Source organism: Dendrobates tinctorius, unplaced genomic scaffold, assembly GCF_039654945.1.
Source record: "Dendrobates tinctorius isolate UK_male_01 unplaced genomic scaffold, ASM3965494v1 ptg000232l, whole genome shotgun sequence".
Lineage (NCBI taxonomy): Eukaryota > Metazoa > Chordata > Amphibia > Anura > Dendrobatidae > Dendrobates > Dendrobates tinctorius.
Window position 1 is genome coordinate 13,078,098 of NW_027361899.1, and position 18,377 is coordinate 13,096,474.

The window sequence follows — 18,377 nt, forward strand, 5'->3', positions numbered from 1 at the left end:
AGAACCCCGATTTTGCATTTGAGTGTAATATGATGGAAAAAAATATTGGGGCATGATCTGACCATAGTATCGACCCCACATCCGCCTCCACCGGCCGATATAGCAAGTTGTGTGATGTAAAAAACAAATCTATTCTACTCTAAGGCTGTGTGCCCACGATGCGATTTTTAAGCGTTTTTGCCACGATTTTCGGCGCGAAAACGTTTAAAAAACTCGTACAGAACACACCCCATGCATTCCTATGGCATTCCGCACATGCTGTACTAATGCTGCGCTTTTTTCCGAGGCGGAATCGCATCGCGGGAAAAAACGCAGCATGCTCATTCTTTTTGCGGAATCGCAAAGAATTGCCGCGATTCCGCACCCATAGGAATGCATGAGAACCGCTTACTTCCCGCATGTGGCTATGCCCACCATGCGCAAAGTTAAGCGTCTCATGTGCGGATGATACCCACGGTGTGGAGGAGAGGAGACTGTCCTCCAGGCCCTGGGTACCATACCCCTGTAAAAAAAAGATTAAAAAACAAAAAAATCATGGTATATTTACCTTCCAGCGTCACGCGCTGCCTTCCCGGGCCTCAGCGTTCCCAGTAATGCCTTGCGGCAAGGCCCTGTAATGACGTAGTCTCGCGTTACTCTAGCGGTCTCGTGAGATCGCTATAGCAACGCGAGACCAACGTCATCACAGGTCTCGCAAGGCATCGCTGGGAACGGGAGCATCGCCGAGGCTGCGCGGGACGTCGAAAGGTAAATATACCCCGATTTTTTATTTTTTTATCATTTTTAACATTCTATCTTTTACTATTGATTCTGCATAGGCGGCCTCAATAGTAAAAAGCTGGTCACACTTGTCGAACACTATGTTTGACGAGTGTGATCAACCTGTCAATCACTTTCCAAGCGATGCTTCAAATCGCTTGGAAAGTGCTTAAATTCCGCACGCGAAAATCGCGGCAAAAACGCGAACATAATCGCGGTGAAATCGCGCGGGAAAAAAATGCGCGTTTTCTGGGAAGGAGTCCGGTTTTGAGTGTCCGGTTTAAAACGCTGCGTGGGCACATAGCCTAAATGTTGTGAGTTTGTGAGAAGAAGCTATAGTCTCTAGTGTCAGGGTGGAGGACCCTCCAAATGTCCACCAATCTCATGCTGCACATCTATTTCTTAATTTGATTAACAGAGGATAAGGGGTATGATGTCCTACCTGAGGAAACGTCCACCGCGGGGTTCATGGGGATGTTAAAGTCCCCCCCTAATATCACAGGAGAGGAGCCAGCGAAGTCCTCAAGGCGTCTCTTGCATTCTGCTCCAAATTTCCGCTGTCCTTGGTTAGGGAAATATACGTTAGCTATAACCAGTTTGCGGGTTGCGCATGATATTAACAAGAAGATATATCTGCCTTCCGGGTCTATTACAGAGTCTAGAACCTCAGGCATGAAAGTTTTATGAAAGGCTATTGAGACTCCTTTGGACTTAGAATATGGGTTAGAACTATGGTACCATTTGGGGTAATGTTTTGAAACGCATTGTGGTATAGCACCAGTTTTAAAGTGGGTCTCCTGAAGCATTAAAACCGAGACCTTTTGCCTATTATTTGTGGTCAGGACCTGTCTCCTTTTCTCGGGTATGTTCAGCCTCTTAACATTAAAGGAGCAAAACTTAATTTTATCCATAATCTGATGGGAATCGTACATCTCCAATTATTAGATATCCGTTCGAGGGAGGGGCCGTGACACCTATATAGAGATTGGGTAAAGTAAGGGGTTGGAAAGGGAACAAGAGGTAAGAAGTGAAGGATTTAGAGTGAAGAGAGTACGGGATAAGAAAAGAGGGAAAAGTAAGGAATACCTGAAGAGTCACATGGGAGTAAACACTCCAATTTTTATGCATCACTGATGCTGGTTCTGGTAGAACACTACCCAGATACACCACCAGGAGAGAGACAGCCCAGAAAAGACCCGAGACTCCCTCCCCAGCCTAACAAATCTAGAATAAACATTCAGTTATCGCTGAACATCTGCATATATCAAAAACATTCAAACAGATATGTCAAATCAAAGCAAAACAGAACACTTGTATATATATCCACGAGAGTGTATACATATTCTTATCCAGATGGTGTTTCTATTTGGGGAACACTCCAATTGTATTCAGGCTTGTCGCAACCCAGGACATGACAATTCCGGGAGAAGTCCTCAAGTCGGATTAGAGGAATCTCCTCTGCTGCTTCTCTTTTAGGACTGCTGAACCTTTAGCCATCTGGGTGGTGCCCCTGGAAGTGTTGGGCTCACAGGCCACTCCGGGAGATCTATCATGGGGAGTTCAAAGGCACCCAGAAAATTTGTCAGGTCACCAATCCGTCGAAAAGAAGCTGTTTTGCCTCCTTTGAAGGCCGTTAATTGAAAGGGATAGCCCCATCTATATGGAATGTCTCTTTCCTTGAGTTCTGCTAACAACGGCTTCAAGGCTCTCCACAGTTGCAGTGTGCGCCTTGACAGGTCTGACAAATTTAGGATTTGTTGATCTTCGTATCTGATGGAACCGTTTTTCCTGGAAGCTGTCATTATGGCCTCCTTGATTCTGTAATAGTGAACTCTACAGATTACGTCTCTAGGACGCGTATCTGAGGTAGATTTAGGTCCGAGTGACCTGTGGATCCTATCAAACTCAATAGGTCCACCATCTTTGTCGGTTTTTTCGTTTTTGTTTTACCTTAGATTAATAGGTTTTTTTTTATATTTTAGTGGCTAAAAAAAATTCTGAACTCTGTAAAAGAAATGGGTTTATTTCTCCATTTTCTGAGACCCATAAGTTTTTATTTCTTATTTTTCCACCAGTAGAGCTGCATGAGAAGCTTATATATTGATTACAATTGTGGAGTATATACAATATTTTATTGGCTTTTTTGGGGGGAGAATTGCGGTGACTGAAAAATATCAATTTTAGTATTTTGACTTTGGCGTGCACTGTATGGGAAAATGTTTTAATATTCCATTAGTTAAAGCAACAACGATATTAAATATGTTATTTGTTTATTTTTTTAATTTTCGCTAATTATATTTGAGGAAAAGAGGAGTGATTTTTAGATTTTTCACAATTTTAAATAGCCCCTTTAGAGGACGTGAACCTGCGAATACTCTATCACGTGTGTATTGTGAAGTAGATGATCCCTTTGAAGTTGCAGGCTGGGCGTCGTAGCAGATCTTGCATGGATGACATGGGGACCTTCGGAGAGTCCCCAGCTGTAATGGCTACTGATCAGCACCCAGCAATCACGAGGCATCAATGGCCGTCAGAAGTTGCGCCTGCCACATTGAAGCCTGTTATTTAATGCTCTCTTTCCTGACTGTAGCATTGACAAAGTTAAAGTGATACACTCAGTATTAGCGCCAATCTCATCAGTTACTGTTGGGTGCCGGCGGTATAATACAGCCGGCACCCGTGTTACATGGCATGGGCTCAGCTCCTGAGTCGCCCTGTCGTTACGGGGTTAGGATCTATTAACATATAGTGAGAAGGACTTCAATAGTCTTTTAGGGCCCAATAAGAAAGTAATTAGCTCCAAAGTCACCTGTCTATTGTGTTGTCCTGTTGGAACATTTCAGCCAATTATTGATTCCAACTTTGGGAATAAAAAGTAAAATCTATAAAGAATCAATCAGTCATAAACCACTGAAAGGTGAAGTGAATAATGTTGAATTTCTTGTCACCTGCTATGGGGGGGGAAATCATTATGAAGTGAACCGTCAGGTTTCGAGGTTGATGTGTCGTCTGCAGGAACAAGAGGCAAGAGTAAGAATCCGATGGATTTTGCCGAATTGCCAAATTCTGTAGACGATGGGTCAGGGTGTCTCCAAAACAGCAGGGCTTGTAGGGTGTTCCTGATACGTATTGGTTAGTACCTACTAAAGTGGTCCAAGGAAAAGTTCCCATAGGCTCATTGAAGGACATCTGGTTCAATCCAACAGGGGAGCCACCACTGAAGGCATCAACACTGGGCACTAAGCCTTAGGAATACTCACCAAGGATAATGATGATGTCCAGTGAGGTGCCAAGCGGGGAGTGTTTAGATTCTGCTGTGGAGTGACCCTCTGAAGAGTGGGAGAAGCTGTACAAAGGATGGGAAGGGGCCGAGACTTGGAGCTACTGAGGCCATGCATAGGCCCAATGGACCACCAGGAAGGGAGCAGCATGTGGGCTGCTATATTAGATGGGAACTATCACACAGAGACTGAAGGCATGAGACCAATGCAGAGAGAAACAGAGCGGCCATTGGCGCATTACGACCCCCCAAAGGCTTTAATTCTGATCTTGAGGCCACATGACAGAGAGTTCAGGACGATGACTTGTCTCCAAATTCCCAGATCTCGATCTGTTTGATCATGTGTGGTATGTGCTGGAAAAATGAGTCCAATCAAAGGAGATCGCCCCGAACAACGCACCGAAATTACGGGATTTGCTGCTTATGATGCCAGATACCACCAGACACCTTCAGAGGTTTTGTAGGGTTCAGTGCAGGCCAGGGGGCACACAATATTAGGCAGGTGGCTTTAATATTATGGCCAGTATGTGTGTTCCTATGGAGCGGAGGGCTTGATGTGATGTATGTGACACTTGCTGGATTATTATGGCACTGAGATGGAAGCAGACTGTGCCCTTCTGCAGGACTGCGGAGAGTCTTCGCCCTGTAGCGCTCGAGTTCCTCGCCATACATTCTTCTAAGATACAGTGACAGTCATTCCTGGGGGCCTCATCATGTCAGATAATATTTTACAATTGTGGCATTGAGATGTTTGTGCTCATTATGACTTTTTTATTGTCCATTAGTCGGGCTCCAGCTCTCAAAGGTGAAGATGATAACACAATTTATGGTTGCTTGGTTATCAGTCACACACTAGGGGTATAAAGGCAGCGGGAGATGTAAGAAGCGTGCTTCTCCGTTATAGAAATATCCACAAGTCGAGCCGGAGAAGCCTCAGAGAAGGAGCGGCCATGGGGGTCCACCTTGGGGGAGCCTTTTGCCTCTTAGTCGCGGTTTTGTTGATTCCTGCGGACGGTAAGTAATGGGAGATGGATTACATGGATTTTAGTTTGGATTTTCCGTTTTCTTAGATATTTGTTAATAATTGATATTTATGATTCACTGTAATATTTCCAAAGAATCGAATGGGAGCAGCGATTTCACTTTGACCTCCAATGACACCATGGCCTTCAATTATCGAAATGCCCATTTGTACCCAGCTATTGTGTACGGGGGCGCCCCAACGTTCTCCTTGATATCAGAAGTAGGAAATAAGGAGGATGGGGCTGATTAAATTAAACATGCCCTATCTTTTTACTCTGAGATAAGCTGATAAAGGTGTCTGCCAGAGGCACTCCACTCTTCCTATTAAGAACACATGCACCCTCAAATTAGCTAAGCATTCTTGTTTATGGGGGGTGATGGGATGGAAAGCTGCTTGGTGACTTTTTTAAAGCTAGAAATCAGTGAATCAATTTGAAGGATCCTGGTTCATTGTCTAGGTCAGTATTTCATACCCACTGGACTGGGAACCTTGCAAACCACCTCCTACACCCTGTCATCCGTAGGTCCTTTTTTGTTGGTCAGCTGGCCCTGTTCTTCGCCATTGTTGTAGCACAATGTGGTGCCAGGCCGGCTAATCTAAAGAGGAGCTGGGGATGACGGCAGGTTGGCTGTGGTTCACAGGGCTCCTGGGGATGTCGGCAGGTTGGCGGTGGTACACAGGGCTCCTGGGGATGTTGGCAGGTTGGTGGTGGTACACAGGGCTCCTGGGGATGTTGGCGGTGATACACAGGGCTCCTTGGGATGTCGGCAGGTTGGCGGTGGTTCACAGGGATCCTGGGGATGTCGGCAGGTTGGCGGTGATACACAGGGATCCTGGGGATGTCGGCAGGTTGGCTGTGGTTCACAGGGATCCTGGGGATGTCGGCAGGTTGGCCGTGGTACACAGGGCTCCTGGGGATGTCGGCAGGTTGGCGGTGGTACACAGGGCTCCTGGGGATGTCGGCAGGTTGGCGGTGGTACACAGGGCTCCTGGGGATGTTGGCGGTGGTACACAGGGCTTCTGGGGATGTCAGCAGGCTGGCGGTGGTACACAGGGCTCCTGGGGATGTCGGCAGGTTGGCGTTGGTACACAAGGCTCCTGGGGATGTCGGCAGGTTGGCGGTGGTACACAGGGCTCCTGGTCCCGCGACTTCTCAGTGGGGACCTGGTCAATGGACAAGTATTCTACAAATGGATACCCTCATCTCTAATTGAAACCTCCTTCTAATCCAGTGAACCAGTTTCCAGTAGTGTCGACAGAAGGGTATAGGTGGTGCATCTTGAAGATGGTGCACTTTAGTGCAGCATCAGAGCCCCCAGCTACCATGGATCTTCATTAATATTGGTCTTCTCATTTGGGCTTTTTGTGCTCCAGACCCCAAGTGTCACTGCAACACCTGCACCCATTCTCAAAAACTGCAAAATTGGTGAAACCACCCAGTCCACCGTCTGACCAAGCAGTACATTCTGGTATCGGATGGTCCAATTCTTCCACTCAGGCATTTGGCACATATTGGATTACTTGTCGATTGGGTGTCGGACAACTGAAATTTTACCTCATCAAAATTGTATTAATAATCTGAGAATTAAAAGGGGTGTCTGCTATTGGGGGCTCATAAAGGAGCGGCCCTCTGCTTACTGGGCTCTGTTCACATCTGCCTCATGGCTTCTGTTATAAATGCAAAACAAGAAGCCGGTGCAGAATCTGGAGCACAAAGAGAACCAAAAGGCACAATGGACCCCATAGACGGACACTGCGATGTGGATGTGATTACAGCCCATGGTGATATAGGATATATATGGAATAGGGGATCTGTAGTAATTGTGTATTTCCATTTGCCCATTACCCCCAGAATTAGCCAGAAGGGGCTAATGCTATGCAAAGACTTGATAGGAAAACCTCTTTACATATGAGAAATCTTCTACCATCCACATATATATATATATATATATATATATATACTGTATATATATATATATGTAATGCTTACTGCTTTAGATCTGTGACTGGGGCCTTTCTAGATCTTATCAGGTGGAAGGTGCTATAGCATATTGACACATCTTGGTCTAGTGCCTTTGATCATCTAACCATCCCCTGGTCTGCTGGCCCCAGCTGCCAAATTATACCCAACCAGCTCCCACAATCCCTCTCTCCTGACCCTGTAGTGTTGCCTATATATTTAGTAGTTCCTAAGGGGAAGCACGCAAGTGTGGGGTGCAGCACGCAAGCATCCCATAAGCAAAGCATCACAGAAGTTAAGCATCAGGAAAACAGCAGTTATACATGGCAGTTAGTCAGGGCAGGAGTCAGGTAACCCACACTTTGCTCTCCCCTTTAAACATGTGCTTTATTTTTATCCTCCTGTGTTCCATTGCCATCCACATTCACCACCCTATCCCCCCTCCATCACGACTCGTACACATCAGCCCCTCTATACTTCCCTCTCCCATGTACAGCTCCCACGCACTCCTCACCTTCCTGAGAAACCTCAGCCCATCTTGCCCAAACACATCGCAGAAAAAAACTACTTACAATTCCAACAACTATTTGCTCTTTATCTTCCTACTCCTGCTGATTTCAGGGGACATTTCCCCCAACCCTGGTCCACAATCCTCCAACCTCAACCCTTACCCTACCTCATATCGAAACCATAATAATCTTATTAACATTACTTGCACTCCCTCATCTCCATCTTTTAATTGTGCCCTCTGGAATCCACGGTCTGCTTGTAACAAGCTTCCTTTCCTACCAACTACTTTCTGAACAACTCTCTTTTAATCTGTTGGCCCTCACTGAAACCTGGATTCAAGATTCTGACACTGTCTCTCCTGCTGCCATTTCCTACGGTGGCTTACAATTCTCTCACCCCCCGAAACCCACAAATAGACCTGGTGGTGGAGTCGGCATACTCCTGTCCCCACAATGCTCTTTCCAGGTCATCCCCCCAGTTCCATCACTCTTATTCCCTTCTTTTGAGGTCCACACCATCAGGCTCTTCCGTCCCCTCTCCCTCAGGGTAGCGGTCATATACCGGCCCCCAGGCTCACCCACCCACTTCCTTGACCACTTTTCAGCCTGGCTGCCGCACTTCATGTCCTCAGAACTTCCAACCCTCATCCTGGGAGACTTCAATATCCCCATTAACAGCCCTATTTCCACATCTGCATCCCAGCTTCGATCACTAACCACCTCTCTAGGCCTCTCACAGCTTTCAACCTCTGAGACACACAAGGACGGTAACACCCTTGATCTGGTCTTCGGCCGGCTCTGTTCAATCTCCCACCTAAATAACTCACCGCTTCCACTCTCTGACCACAGCATTCTCTCCTTCACACGCACAAATCCTCGCCCACCCCAGCTCACTCCTACCTACCACACAGTCAGAAATCTACAAGCCATTAACCCTCAGACACTTTCAGATTCCCTACACTCATCACTGTCCCCAATCTCCTCTTTTTCCTGTCCTAATCTGGCTGTTCATCACTACAATGACACTCTTAGAAGCACCCTTGACCAAGTAGCTCCCCTCACCCTCAGAACCTCCAAACACAGAGTAAAACAGCCCTGGCTCACATCACAAACTCAACTTCTCCAGCGATGCTCTAGGAGTGCTGAACGCCTATGGAGAAGAACCCGCACACCAGAAGACTTCATCCACTTCAAATTTATGTTAAGAACCTATAACGCTGCCCTTCACCTTGCCAAACAGACCTACTTCACCACCCTGATCTCCTCACTAGCCAACAACCCCAAGAAACTTTTTGACACTTTTCACTCCCTCCTCAGGCCAAAAGCACAAGCCCCTATCACAGACATTTGTGCTGATGGCCTGGCCTCCCACTTTACAGAAAAAATAGATAATATCCGTCCGGAAATCTGCTCCCAACCACCAAGTGCTGTGACTCCCATCCCTTCCTGCATCTCCCCTGGCTCACTTTCCACATTTGATCCCATCACAGAAGAAGAAGTCTCCAGACGCCTCTCTTCTTCTCGTCCGACTACATGCACTACCGACCCCATGCCCTCACATCTCCTCCAGTCTCTCTCTCCAGTCATCACAACCCACCTAACTACAATCTTTAATCTCTCCCTCTCCTCGGGCATTTTCCCATCCTCCTTCAAACACGCCATTGTTACTCCATTACTAAAGAAACCTGCTTTCGACCCATCCTGCACAAACAACTACAGACCAGTCTCCAATCTCCCCTTCATCTCTAAACTTTTGGAACGCCTAGTTTACTCCCGCCTTACCCGTTACCTCTCCACTCACTCCCTTCTAGACCCTTCACAGTCCGGCTTCCGCCCCCTACATTCGACTGAAACTGCACTCATCAAAGTGACCAATGACCTTCTGACAGCAAAACGTAACGGTGACCACTCTCTGCTCATTCTTCTTGACCTATCTGCAGCTTTCGATACTGTTGACCACCATCTCCTACTCTCTAGGCTCTAGTCACAAGGCATTAAGGACACTGCTCTCTCCTGGTTCTCTTCCTATCTCTCTGACGGCTCCTTCAGTGTTTTGTTCTCTGGCTCCACGTCATCTCCTCTTCCTCTTGCTGTCGGGGTACCTCAGGGCTCAGTCCTTGGCCCCCTTCTTTTCTCTCTCTACACGGCCCCAATTGGACAGACCATCAGCAGATTTGGCTTTCAGTACCATCTTTATGCTGATGACACACAACTATATACGCCTTCCCCCGACCTTACCCCCGCTGTACTACAGAACGCCAGTGACTGTCTGTCCGCAGTCTCCAATATCATGTCCACTCTCTATCTGAAACTCAACCTCTCTAAAACTGAACTTCTTCTGCTCCCGCTGTCTACTAACCTCCATAAATCTGACATTTCCCTCTCTGTGGGTGGTACCACAATAACACCCCGGCAGCAGGCGCGCTGTCTGGGTGTTATGTTTGACACCAATCTCTCCTTCACATCCCATATACAATCTCTTGCCCGCTCTTGCCGCTTACACCTAAAGAACATCTCTAGAATCTGCCCTTTTCTCACTATGGAAACAAAAAAAACCCTCACTGTTCCAATGATCCACTCCCGCCTGGATTACTGCAACGCTCTATTATTTGGCCTCCCCGTCACTCGACTATCCCCTCTCCAGTCCATACTTAATGCAGCGGCCAGGATCGTCCATCTGGCTAATCGGTACTCGGACGCATCCGCTCTTCGCCAGTCCTTACATTGGCTGCCCATTCATTATAGGATCCAATTCAAAGTACTTGTTCTCACCCACAAAGCTCTCCACAGTGCGGCACCCCCTTACATATCTTCCCTCATTTCTGTCTATCGGCCTAGCCGATCGCTGCGCTCTTCAAACGACTTTCGACTAACCTCTGCTCTAATCCTTACCACCCACTCCCGACTCCAAGACTTCTCCCGTGCTGCTCCTATCCTCTGGAATGCTCTACCCCAAGAAATCAGGACTATCCACAATTTGCATAGTTTTAGGCCCTTAAAACACACTTGTTCAGAGCGGCCTATCACGTTCACTAATCAAAATCATTCTATGTGTAAGTGTGCTTGTGTAGCCCATTCACTATCTCCATCCATCCCTCACTCCCTCAAGATGGCTGGACCTTCATTGTAAATACACAATTGTAAATACACACCTGTACTTTGTATCTCCCCCACCTCATTGTAGAGTGTAAGCTCTCACGAGCAGGGTCTTATTTCGTCTTATTTTGCTTTAATTATTGTATTGTTAACGTTGTTACTTATGACTTGTGTTTTGAAACTGTTAAACTGTAAAGCGCTGCGGAATATGTTGGCGCTATATAAAGATTATTATATATATATATATATATATATATATACAGGGTGGGCCATTTATATGGATACACCTAAATAAAATGGGAATGGTTGGTGACATCAACTTCCTGTTTGTGGCACATTAGTATATGGGGGGGGGAAGTTTTTCAATATGGGTGGTGATCATGGCGGCCATTTTGAAGTCGGCCACTTAGGATCCAACTTTATTTTTTTCAATGGGAAGAGGGTCATGTGACCAATCAAACTTATTGAGAATTTCACAAGAAAAACAGAAAAACAATGGTGTGCTTGGTTTTCACGTAATTTTTTTCTTTCATGAGTTATTTACAAGTTGGTACAAGAGAGGGTACAGGTCTGTGCTGCTGTACGTTTATGGGGCCGCAGGTGACACTGAAGGGGTTAATACCCCCGATGCTGGATCCCGTAATAATGATACGTTCTGCAACTTTCCAAAGTGATCTGAGTTTATAAAATTTCTGCTTGCTGCTAATTAATAGGAAGCTTCTTCTTTACAGCCCTACGCCCTGAATCTGACACTTCTCCCATCTGTTACAATTGTATCCAGACTAGAAAATCTCTGCTCTGGTGTACAATGCATCAGAAGACCTTACACGTATCTTTCTATTGGACAGGATTGAAACATCAGTAATCAGGGGGTTGTGTAATCCTATAAGGTCATCTATCAGTAAGATCACCTTTCCCTTTTCAAAACTGCACATATGAGCAAGCAGGTCTGAGAAATGTAAATCCATTTACACCTTTATATCTTTGATCTGTTGCTGCATTCCAGACTAGTTAACACGTTATTTGCATGTAAATTAAAATGTTAAGTGCTCTGGTCATAAAAGCACTTAAGTAACCGCTGCCTCCCCAGGTTATTTCCTTGCCCAGCCTCAGTCTTTTTTTCTTGATCGATAGCTCACTGTATGGGTGACAAGGAAAGGAAATAAAACAGCAAAATATCCATCAAGCTAAAGAGGTTGGTGCTGGGTGGAGGTAAAGGTGGAGGAAGTGCTCTGTCAGGCTCAGAGCACTTAACACTTCATTTTCATATGAATTCAAACTTTAATTACTTGGGAAATGCAGCAACAGATAGAAGATATAAAGGTGTCCATGGAGTTGCATTTCAAAGACTTGCTTGCCCATATGTACAGTTTTGGGAAGGTTGATATTACTGACAGCTTTCCTTTAAGGAGGACTTTTCACCAGGTCAGAATTGGGAGGTTTTCTTCTTATTTCCGCTGCTCCCCCAGAGTATGCCAATCTTTTTTTTTTAAACTCACCATACAGTTCCAGAGATCTAGGCATTTATATTTTTTGCTCACTTTTATCACCTTCACTAAGGGGGTGTGGCTTACAGCATGATTATGCAAATCAAACTAAAGACACACCCCAGAGGATCCTGTTAGGCACGCCCCCTTACTAAAAATAAAAAATTAGCACAAAAAAAGGCCCAAAACTCTGGAACCGTATGGAAGATTTCAAAAAAAGAAAAAGCGGATTACTCAGGGGAGCAGCGGGGATACAATCAGTGCAAGAAAATGGCTACTTCTGATCTAGTGACAAGTCCTGCTTAATAATGCTACTACCAGGACAGATATATCCTTGATGAATGACCATCCATGTAAGGCAGAAATGGTCCAGAAAAGCTTAAAGAACAGCTTCTGTTGTGGCTCATTGAGGTATACATAATATACGTACATAAAAACATATCTACTTTCCCCTATAAACAGCACCTCCGCTGTCTGTAGGTTGCATCTGGTATTGCAGCCTAACGCTATTGAAGCAACTTGTTCAAAGCTGCAATACTACAATTATCCTGTGAACATTGGTGGCGCTGTTATGATTGTCGAATATCTATTAGTATTCATGGTCTGTGTTTCCATCTGACCTAGAAGGATCGCAGTATTGTACATTTGAGATTTCCTCCTTTTATGAAACCCAAGAGGGGGCCAAGTTAGTTTGCTGGTAATGGCCACATCTGCCACCACTGTGGGTGCCCCCTTATGTGTATAATTGGGTTGGCACCATGTAATGATGCAGAGGTGACCCAGGAAGGAAGAGGGTGGGGAACAGTCCAAAATATAAGATGTGATCATTAATTACCCCAACATGAAAGACTTCCCCGGACCATGTATCACACAATGTATTTCCACCGTGACCGAGTTTCCGGCTAGTTATTACAATGGGCTCCTTCCAGGCTCGGACTGGCCACTGGGGAGCAGGAGAATCCTCCGGTGGGCCGCTGTGAAGGAGTGCTGATGAGCAGTGTTATTGCACCTGATTTACTACTTGCAGAAAAATGTATCATCTAATCATTCAGTAAACAAGCCAGCCAAATTATCACTACATAGAAGCTGAAGTATATTTGTGCACTGGGGTCGGGTCATTTTTGCATGTAGATGAACAGCGGGCCCCAAAACCCAATATTATGGTGGGCATTTGCGAAACCTGTCCGACACCACTAATGATAAATATCAGGGCATTGCCTCCAGTCGACAGGTTTTTATAGTCACAAGAAAACAAAAAAAGACAATGATGACCGGGATCTAGTGGAGATAAATTAACCTTGGAGAGAACATAAAAAAGGGAGTGATCGGACAAACAACCAATCAGATCAATCCACAGCCCAGATTGAAAAATATAAGGAGCAATGTGATTGGTTGTTATGGTTAATCGTTCCATTATTACCATAAATGCCTGAGGTGGAGGCAGCATCAGACTTTGGGCCCACAAGAGAAAATCATTCTTGGGGCCCACTATGTAGCTACATAGAAATAAATACAAGACCACCAATCGTGCGGTAAAACACGCTAATATCAGGGTATAATATAAGGTAGTATACGTCTCAGTGATATAGCAGAGATTGGGGTAGCCCCCTCATAGAATATAATGTAGCCCCCTCATAGAGTATAATGCAGCCCCCCTCATATTGTATCATGCAGCCCCCATAGAATATAATGTAGACCGTCATAGAGTATAATGCAGCACCCCCTCCATAGAATGTAATGTAGCCCCCTAATAGAATATAATGCAGCCCCTTCATATAATATGCAGCCCCCATTGAGTATAATGGCCCATGGGTGTGGTGAGCAGTGAATATTCATTTCTCACCAAAATAATTCAACTTTTCTTTATTTCAGGAAACACAGAGAAAATTCCAGAAGTAATGAGAAATCCGGTAAGAAAGTTGGAAAGTACATAGGACAGTGTGCATACTGACTGCTGAGCCATGTATCTAATCCTATCCTGTGTGATAATGACTGCTGAGCCATGTATCTAATCCTATCCTGTGTGATACTGACTGCTGAGCCGTGTATCTAATCCTATCCTGTGTGATACTGACCGCTGAGCCGAGTATCTAATCCTATCCTGTGTAATACTGACTGCTGAGCCGTGCATCTAATCCTATCCTGTGTGATACTGACTGCTGAGCCGAGTATCTAATCCTATCCTGTGTGATAATGACTGCTGAGCCATGTATCTAATCCTATGCTGTCTGATACTGACTGCTGAGCCATGCATCTAATCCTATCCTGTGTGATACTGACTGCCGAGCCATGTATCTAATCCTATCCTGTGTGATAATGACTGCTGAGCCGTGCATCTAATCCTATCCTGTGTGATACTGTCTGCTGAGCTGTGTGTCTAATCCTCTCCTGTGTGATACTGACTGCTGAGCCGAGTATCTAATCCTCTCCTGTGTGATACTGACTGCTGAGCCGTGCATCTAATCCGCTCCTGTGTGATACTGTCTGCTGAGCTGTGTATCTAATCTTATCCTGTGTGATGCTGTCTGCTGAGCCATGTATCTAATCCTATCCTGTGTGATAATGACTGCTGAGCCATGTATCTAATCCTATGCTGTGTGATACTGACTGCTGAGCCGTACATCTAATCCTATCCTGTGTGATACTGACTGCTGTGTATCTGATCCTATCCTGTGTGATACTGACTGTTGAGCCGTGTATCTAATCCCATCCTGTGTGATACTGTCTGCTGAGCCGTGTATCTAATCCTATCCTGTGTGATACTGTCTGCTGAGCCGTGTATCTAATCCTATCCTGTGTGATACTTACTGCTGACCTGTGTATCTGATCCTATCCTGTGTGATACTGTCTGCTGAGCTGTGTATCTAATCCTATCCTGCGTGATACTGACTGCTGACCTGTGTATCTAATCCTATCCTGTGTGATACTGACTGCTGAGCCGTGTACCTAATCCTGTCCTGTGTGATACTGACTGCTGACCTGTGTATCTGATCCTATCCTGTGTGATACTGTCTGCTGAGCTGTGTATCTGATCCTATCCTGTGTGATACTGTCTGCTGAGCTGTGTATCTAATCCTCTCCTGTGTGATACTGACTGCTGAGCCGTGTATCTAATCCTATCCTGTGTGATACTGTGTGCTGAGCCGTGTATCTAATCCTATCCTGTGTGATACTGTCTGCTGAGCCATGTATCTAATCCTATCCTGTGTGACACTGACTGCTGAGCTGTGTATCTAATCCGCTCCTGTGTGATACTGTCTGCTGAGCCGTATATCTAATCCTCTCCTGTGTGATACTGACTGCTGAGCCGTGTATCTAATCCTATCCTGTGTGATACTGACTGCTGAGCTGTGTATCTAATCCACTCCTGTGTGACACTGTCTGCTGAGCCGTGTATCTAATTCTATCCTGGGTGATACTGACTGCTGACCCGTGTATCTAATCCTATCCTGTATGATACTGACTGCTGAGCTGTGTATCTAATCCTATCCTGTGTGATACTCTCTGCTGAGCCATGTATCTAATCCTATCCTGTGTGATACTCTCTGCTGAGCCGTGTATCTAACCCTATCCTGTGTGATACTGTCTGCTGAGCCTGGTAGCTAATCCTATCCAGTGTGATACTGACTGCTGAGCTGTGTATCTAATCCTATCCCCACTGCAGGTTGTAGGCTTTCCTGAAGAGGTGGGTTTTCAGGTTCCGTCTGAAGGATCCGAGTGTGGTTGATAGCCGGACGTGTTGGGGCAGGGAATTCCAGAGGATGGGGGATATTCGGGAGAAGTCTTGGAGGCGGTTGGGTGAGGAGCAAATAAGTGTGGAGGAGAGTAGGAGGTCTTGGGAGGACCCGAGATTACGTGAGGGAAGGTATCGGGAGATTAGTTCAGAGATGTATGGAGGAGACAGGTTGTAGATGGCCTTGTAGGTCAGTATTAGTAATTTGAATTGGATACGCTGACGGAATGGGAGCCAGTGAAGAGATTTGCAGAGGGGAGAAGCGGAGGAGTAGCGAGGAGAGAGATGAATTAGTCGGGTGGCTGAGTTGAGGATGGAGTGGAGAGGTGCAAGGGTGTTAGCAGGGAGGCCACAGAAAAGGATGTTGCAATAGTCGAGGCGGGAGATGATGAGGGCATGCACAAGCTTTTTAGTAGAATGAGGGTTGAGAAAGGGATGGATTCTGGAAATATTTTTGAGCTGGAAGCGACAGGAGGTGGAGAGAGCTTGGATGTGCGGTTTGAAGGACAGTGCAGAGTCAAGGGTTACTCCAAGGCAGTGGACCTCTGGTACGGTGAAAAGCGTGATGTTGTCAATTGTTATAGAAAGGTCGGGTAGGGAAGATCTGTGAGATGGGGGAAAAGATGATTAGTTCAGATTTGTCCACATTGAGTTTGAGGAAGCTAGAGGAGAAGAAGGAGGATATGGCTGATAGACACTCTGGGATTCTGGAGAGCAGAGAGGTGACGTCTGGGCCAGAGAGGTAGATCTGAGTATCATCGGCATAAAGGTGGTACTGGAATCCATGGGACTTTATGAGTTGCCCCAGGCCAAGTGTGTAGATTGAGAAGAGTAAGGGTCCTAAAACAGAGCCTTGGGGGACTCTAACAGAGAGAGGGTGGGATGAGGAGGTGGTGTGGGAGACGCTGAATGTGCGGTTGGAGAGGTATGAGGAGATCCAGGATCGGGCGAGGTCTTTGATGCCAAAGGAGGAGAGGATCTGTAGTAGGAGGCAGTGGTCAACTGTGTCGAAAGCAGAGGACAGGTCTAGAAGCAGGAGTATAGAGTATTGTCTGCTAGCTTTGGCTGTATGTAGGTCGTTGGTAATTTTGGTCAGGGCTGTCTCAGTGGAATGATGGGGTGGAAGCCAGATTGTAGATTGTCAATGAGCAAGTTAAATGAGAGTTATTGAGGGTGGGCGAGGTTAGCCGGTAGCTCATGAATATCGAGGACTCGGCCATGTGTGCACATTAGGCCTGTTTCACACATCAGTTTTTGAGGTCAGTTAAAAGCCACCAAAATGGCGGAAAAAGGATCCGTGGGTGACGAAACACCAACGGGAGCCACAGGTCCGTTGGTGCACTGGGATCCGCCATTAAAGGAACCGCGCCTGGGAAAAAAAAAAAACCTCATACCGACGATGTAGCGGTATCCGGGAGCCGAAAGAAGAGAGCGGGCATCTGCATGTCGAGCGGGCATGGTGATGTCGCTGGAGCGATGAGGTCGCGGGCATGGAGATCTCGCGGGAGCAGTGAGGTCGTGGGCACGGAGATGTCGCGGGAGCGGGGACGGTGATGTCGGGTACGGAGATGTCGCAGGAGCGGGGACGGCACGGAGATGTCGCGGGAGCGGTGATGTCGGGCACGGAGATGTCGCGGGAGCGGTGAGGAGAGATTTTATCGGCTCCCGGAAGGGTTAATGGTGAAATTAGCGGACCGTCAACGGAAAAAAAACGTTGCATGGTCCGTTTCATCCGCCCAGGAGCCGCTAAAATCTTGGCGGATCCGTACAAAAACGGGTGGGACGGACGACCATCAGTCAAGATCCGCCAATAATGTAAGTCTATGGGTGAAAAAAACGGAACCCCTTTTTTGGCGGATCCGTTTTTAAAAAATATTGGCGGATCTTGACTGATGGTAAAAAACTGATGTGTGAAACAGGCCTAATGGGCAAGACTCCGCCACTGCTCCTGGTGCAGCTACAGTATAACCAGTGAGCCTGTGCTAGAATCGTCCGATCCGGCAGCATTAACCTGCTGACAGATCCCCCTTCCTATAGGTACATATTTGTGCTGCCGGCGCAGAGTACAGGGCTGCGGGGCTGATATACGCTGACATTGCTTCAGGGCCATTAAACTCTTATTATCTTCCACAGAGATACCTGTTACCGTGTAATATTAATACAAACAGGAAATCGGCCCCGGACATCGTATCAGGTGAGTGCAGCTCCGAAGTCGAAAGTTGAGTTTTATAAGGAGCAGAAATCTTCATCTCAGATAAAGAGAAAAGGTCATTTACACTCCTCATAGGTTATCAGGGGCTGGGACCACAATCAGGGTCTATGGACAACTCAAGAAAGAGGCTTTCCTATAAACAAGTTATGTCCCTTAGCTACAGGATAGATGATATATGTGTGATCACTGGGGGTCTAACTGCTGAGACCACCGCCGATCCCTTCAATCCCATACGCCTTGTGTGAATGGAGTGGTAATGAGCATGTGTAGCCATTGCTCTAGTAGTAGGGGTAATGAGCAAGTGCAGCCACCATTCT

The 18,377-nt window shown here is 46.3% G+C and overlaps 1 protein-coding gene across 1 annotated transcript in view; it reads left to right on the forward strand.

Annotated features, from left to right (window-relative positions):
* Positions 1 to 4,898: 4,898 nt before the first annotated feature.
* Positions 4,899 to 18,377, forward strand: part of PLB1 (phospholipase B1) — a 110,280-nt gene continuing 96,801 nt past the window's right edge. The window contains exons 1-3 of the mRNA XM_073556339.1: positions 4,899 to 5,053; positions 13,988 to 14,025; positions 17,982 to 18,042. Of these exons, the coding sequence (XP_073412440.1) occupies positions 4,990 to 5,053; positions 13,988 to 14,025; positions 17,982 to 18,042 (163 nt within the window). The 5' untranslated portion in view covers positions 4,899 to 4,989. The remainder of the gene's footprint in view (positions 5,054 to 13,987; positions 14,026 to 17,981; positions 18,043 to 18,377) is intronic.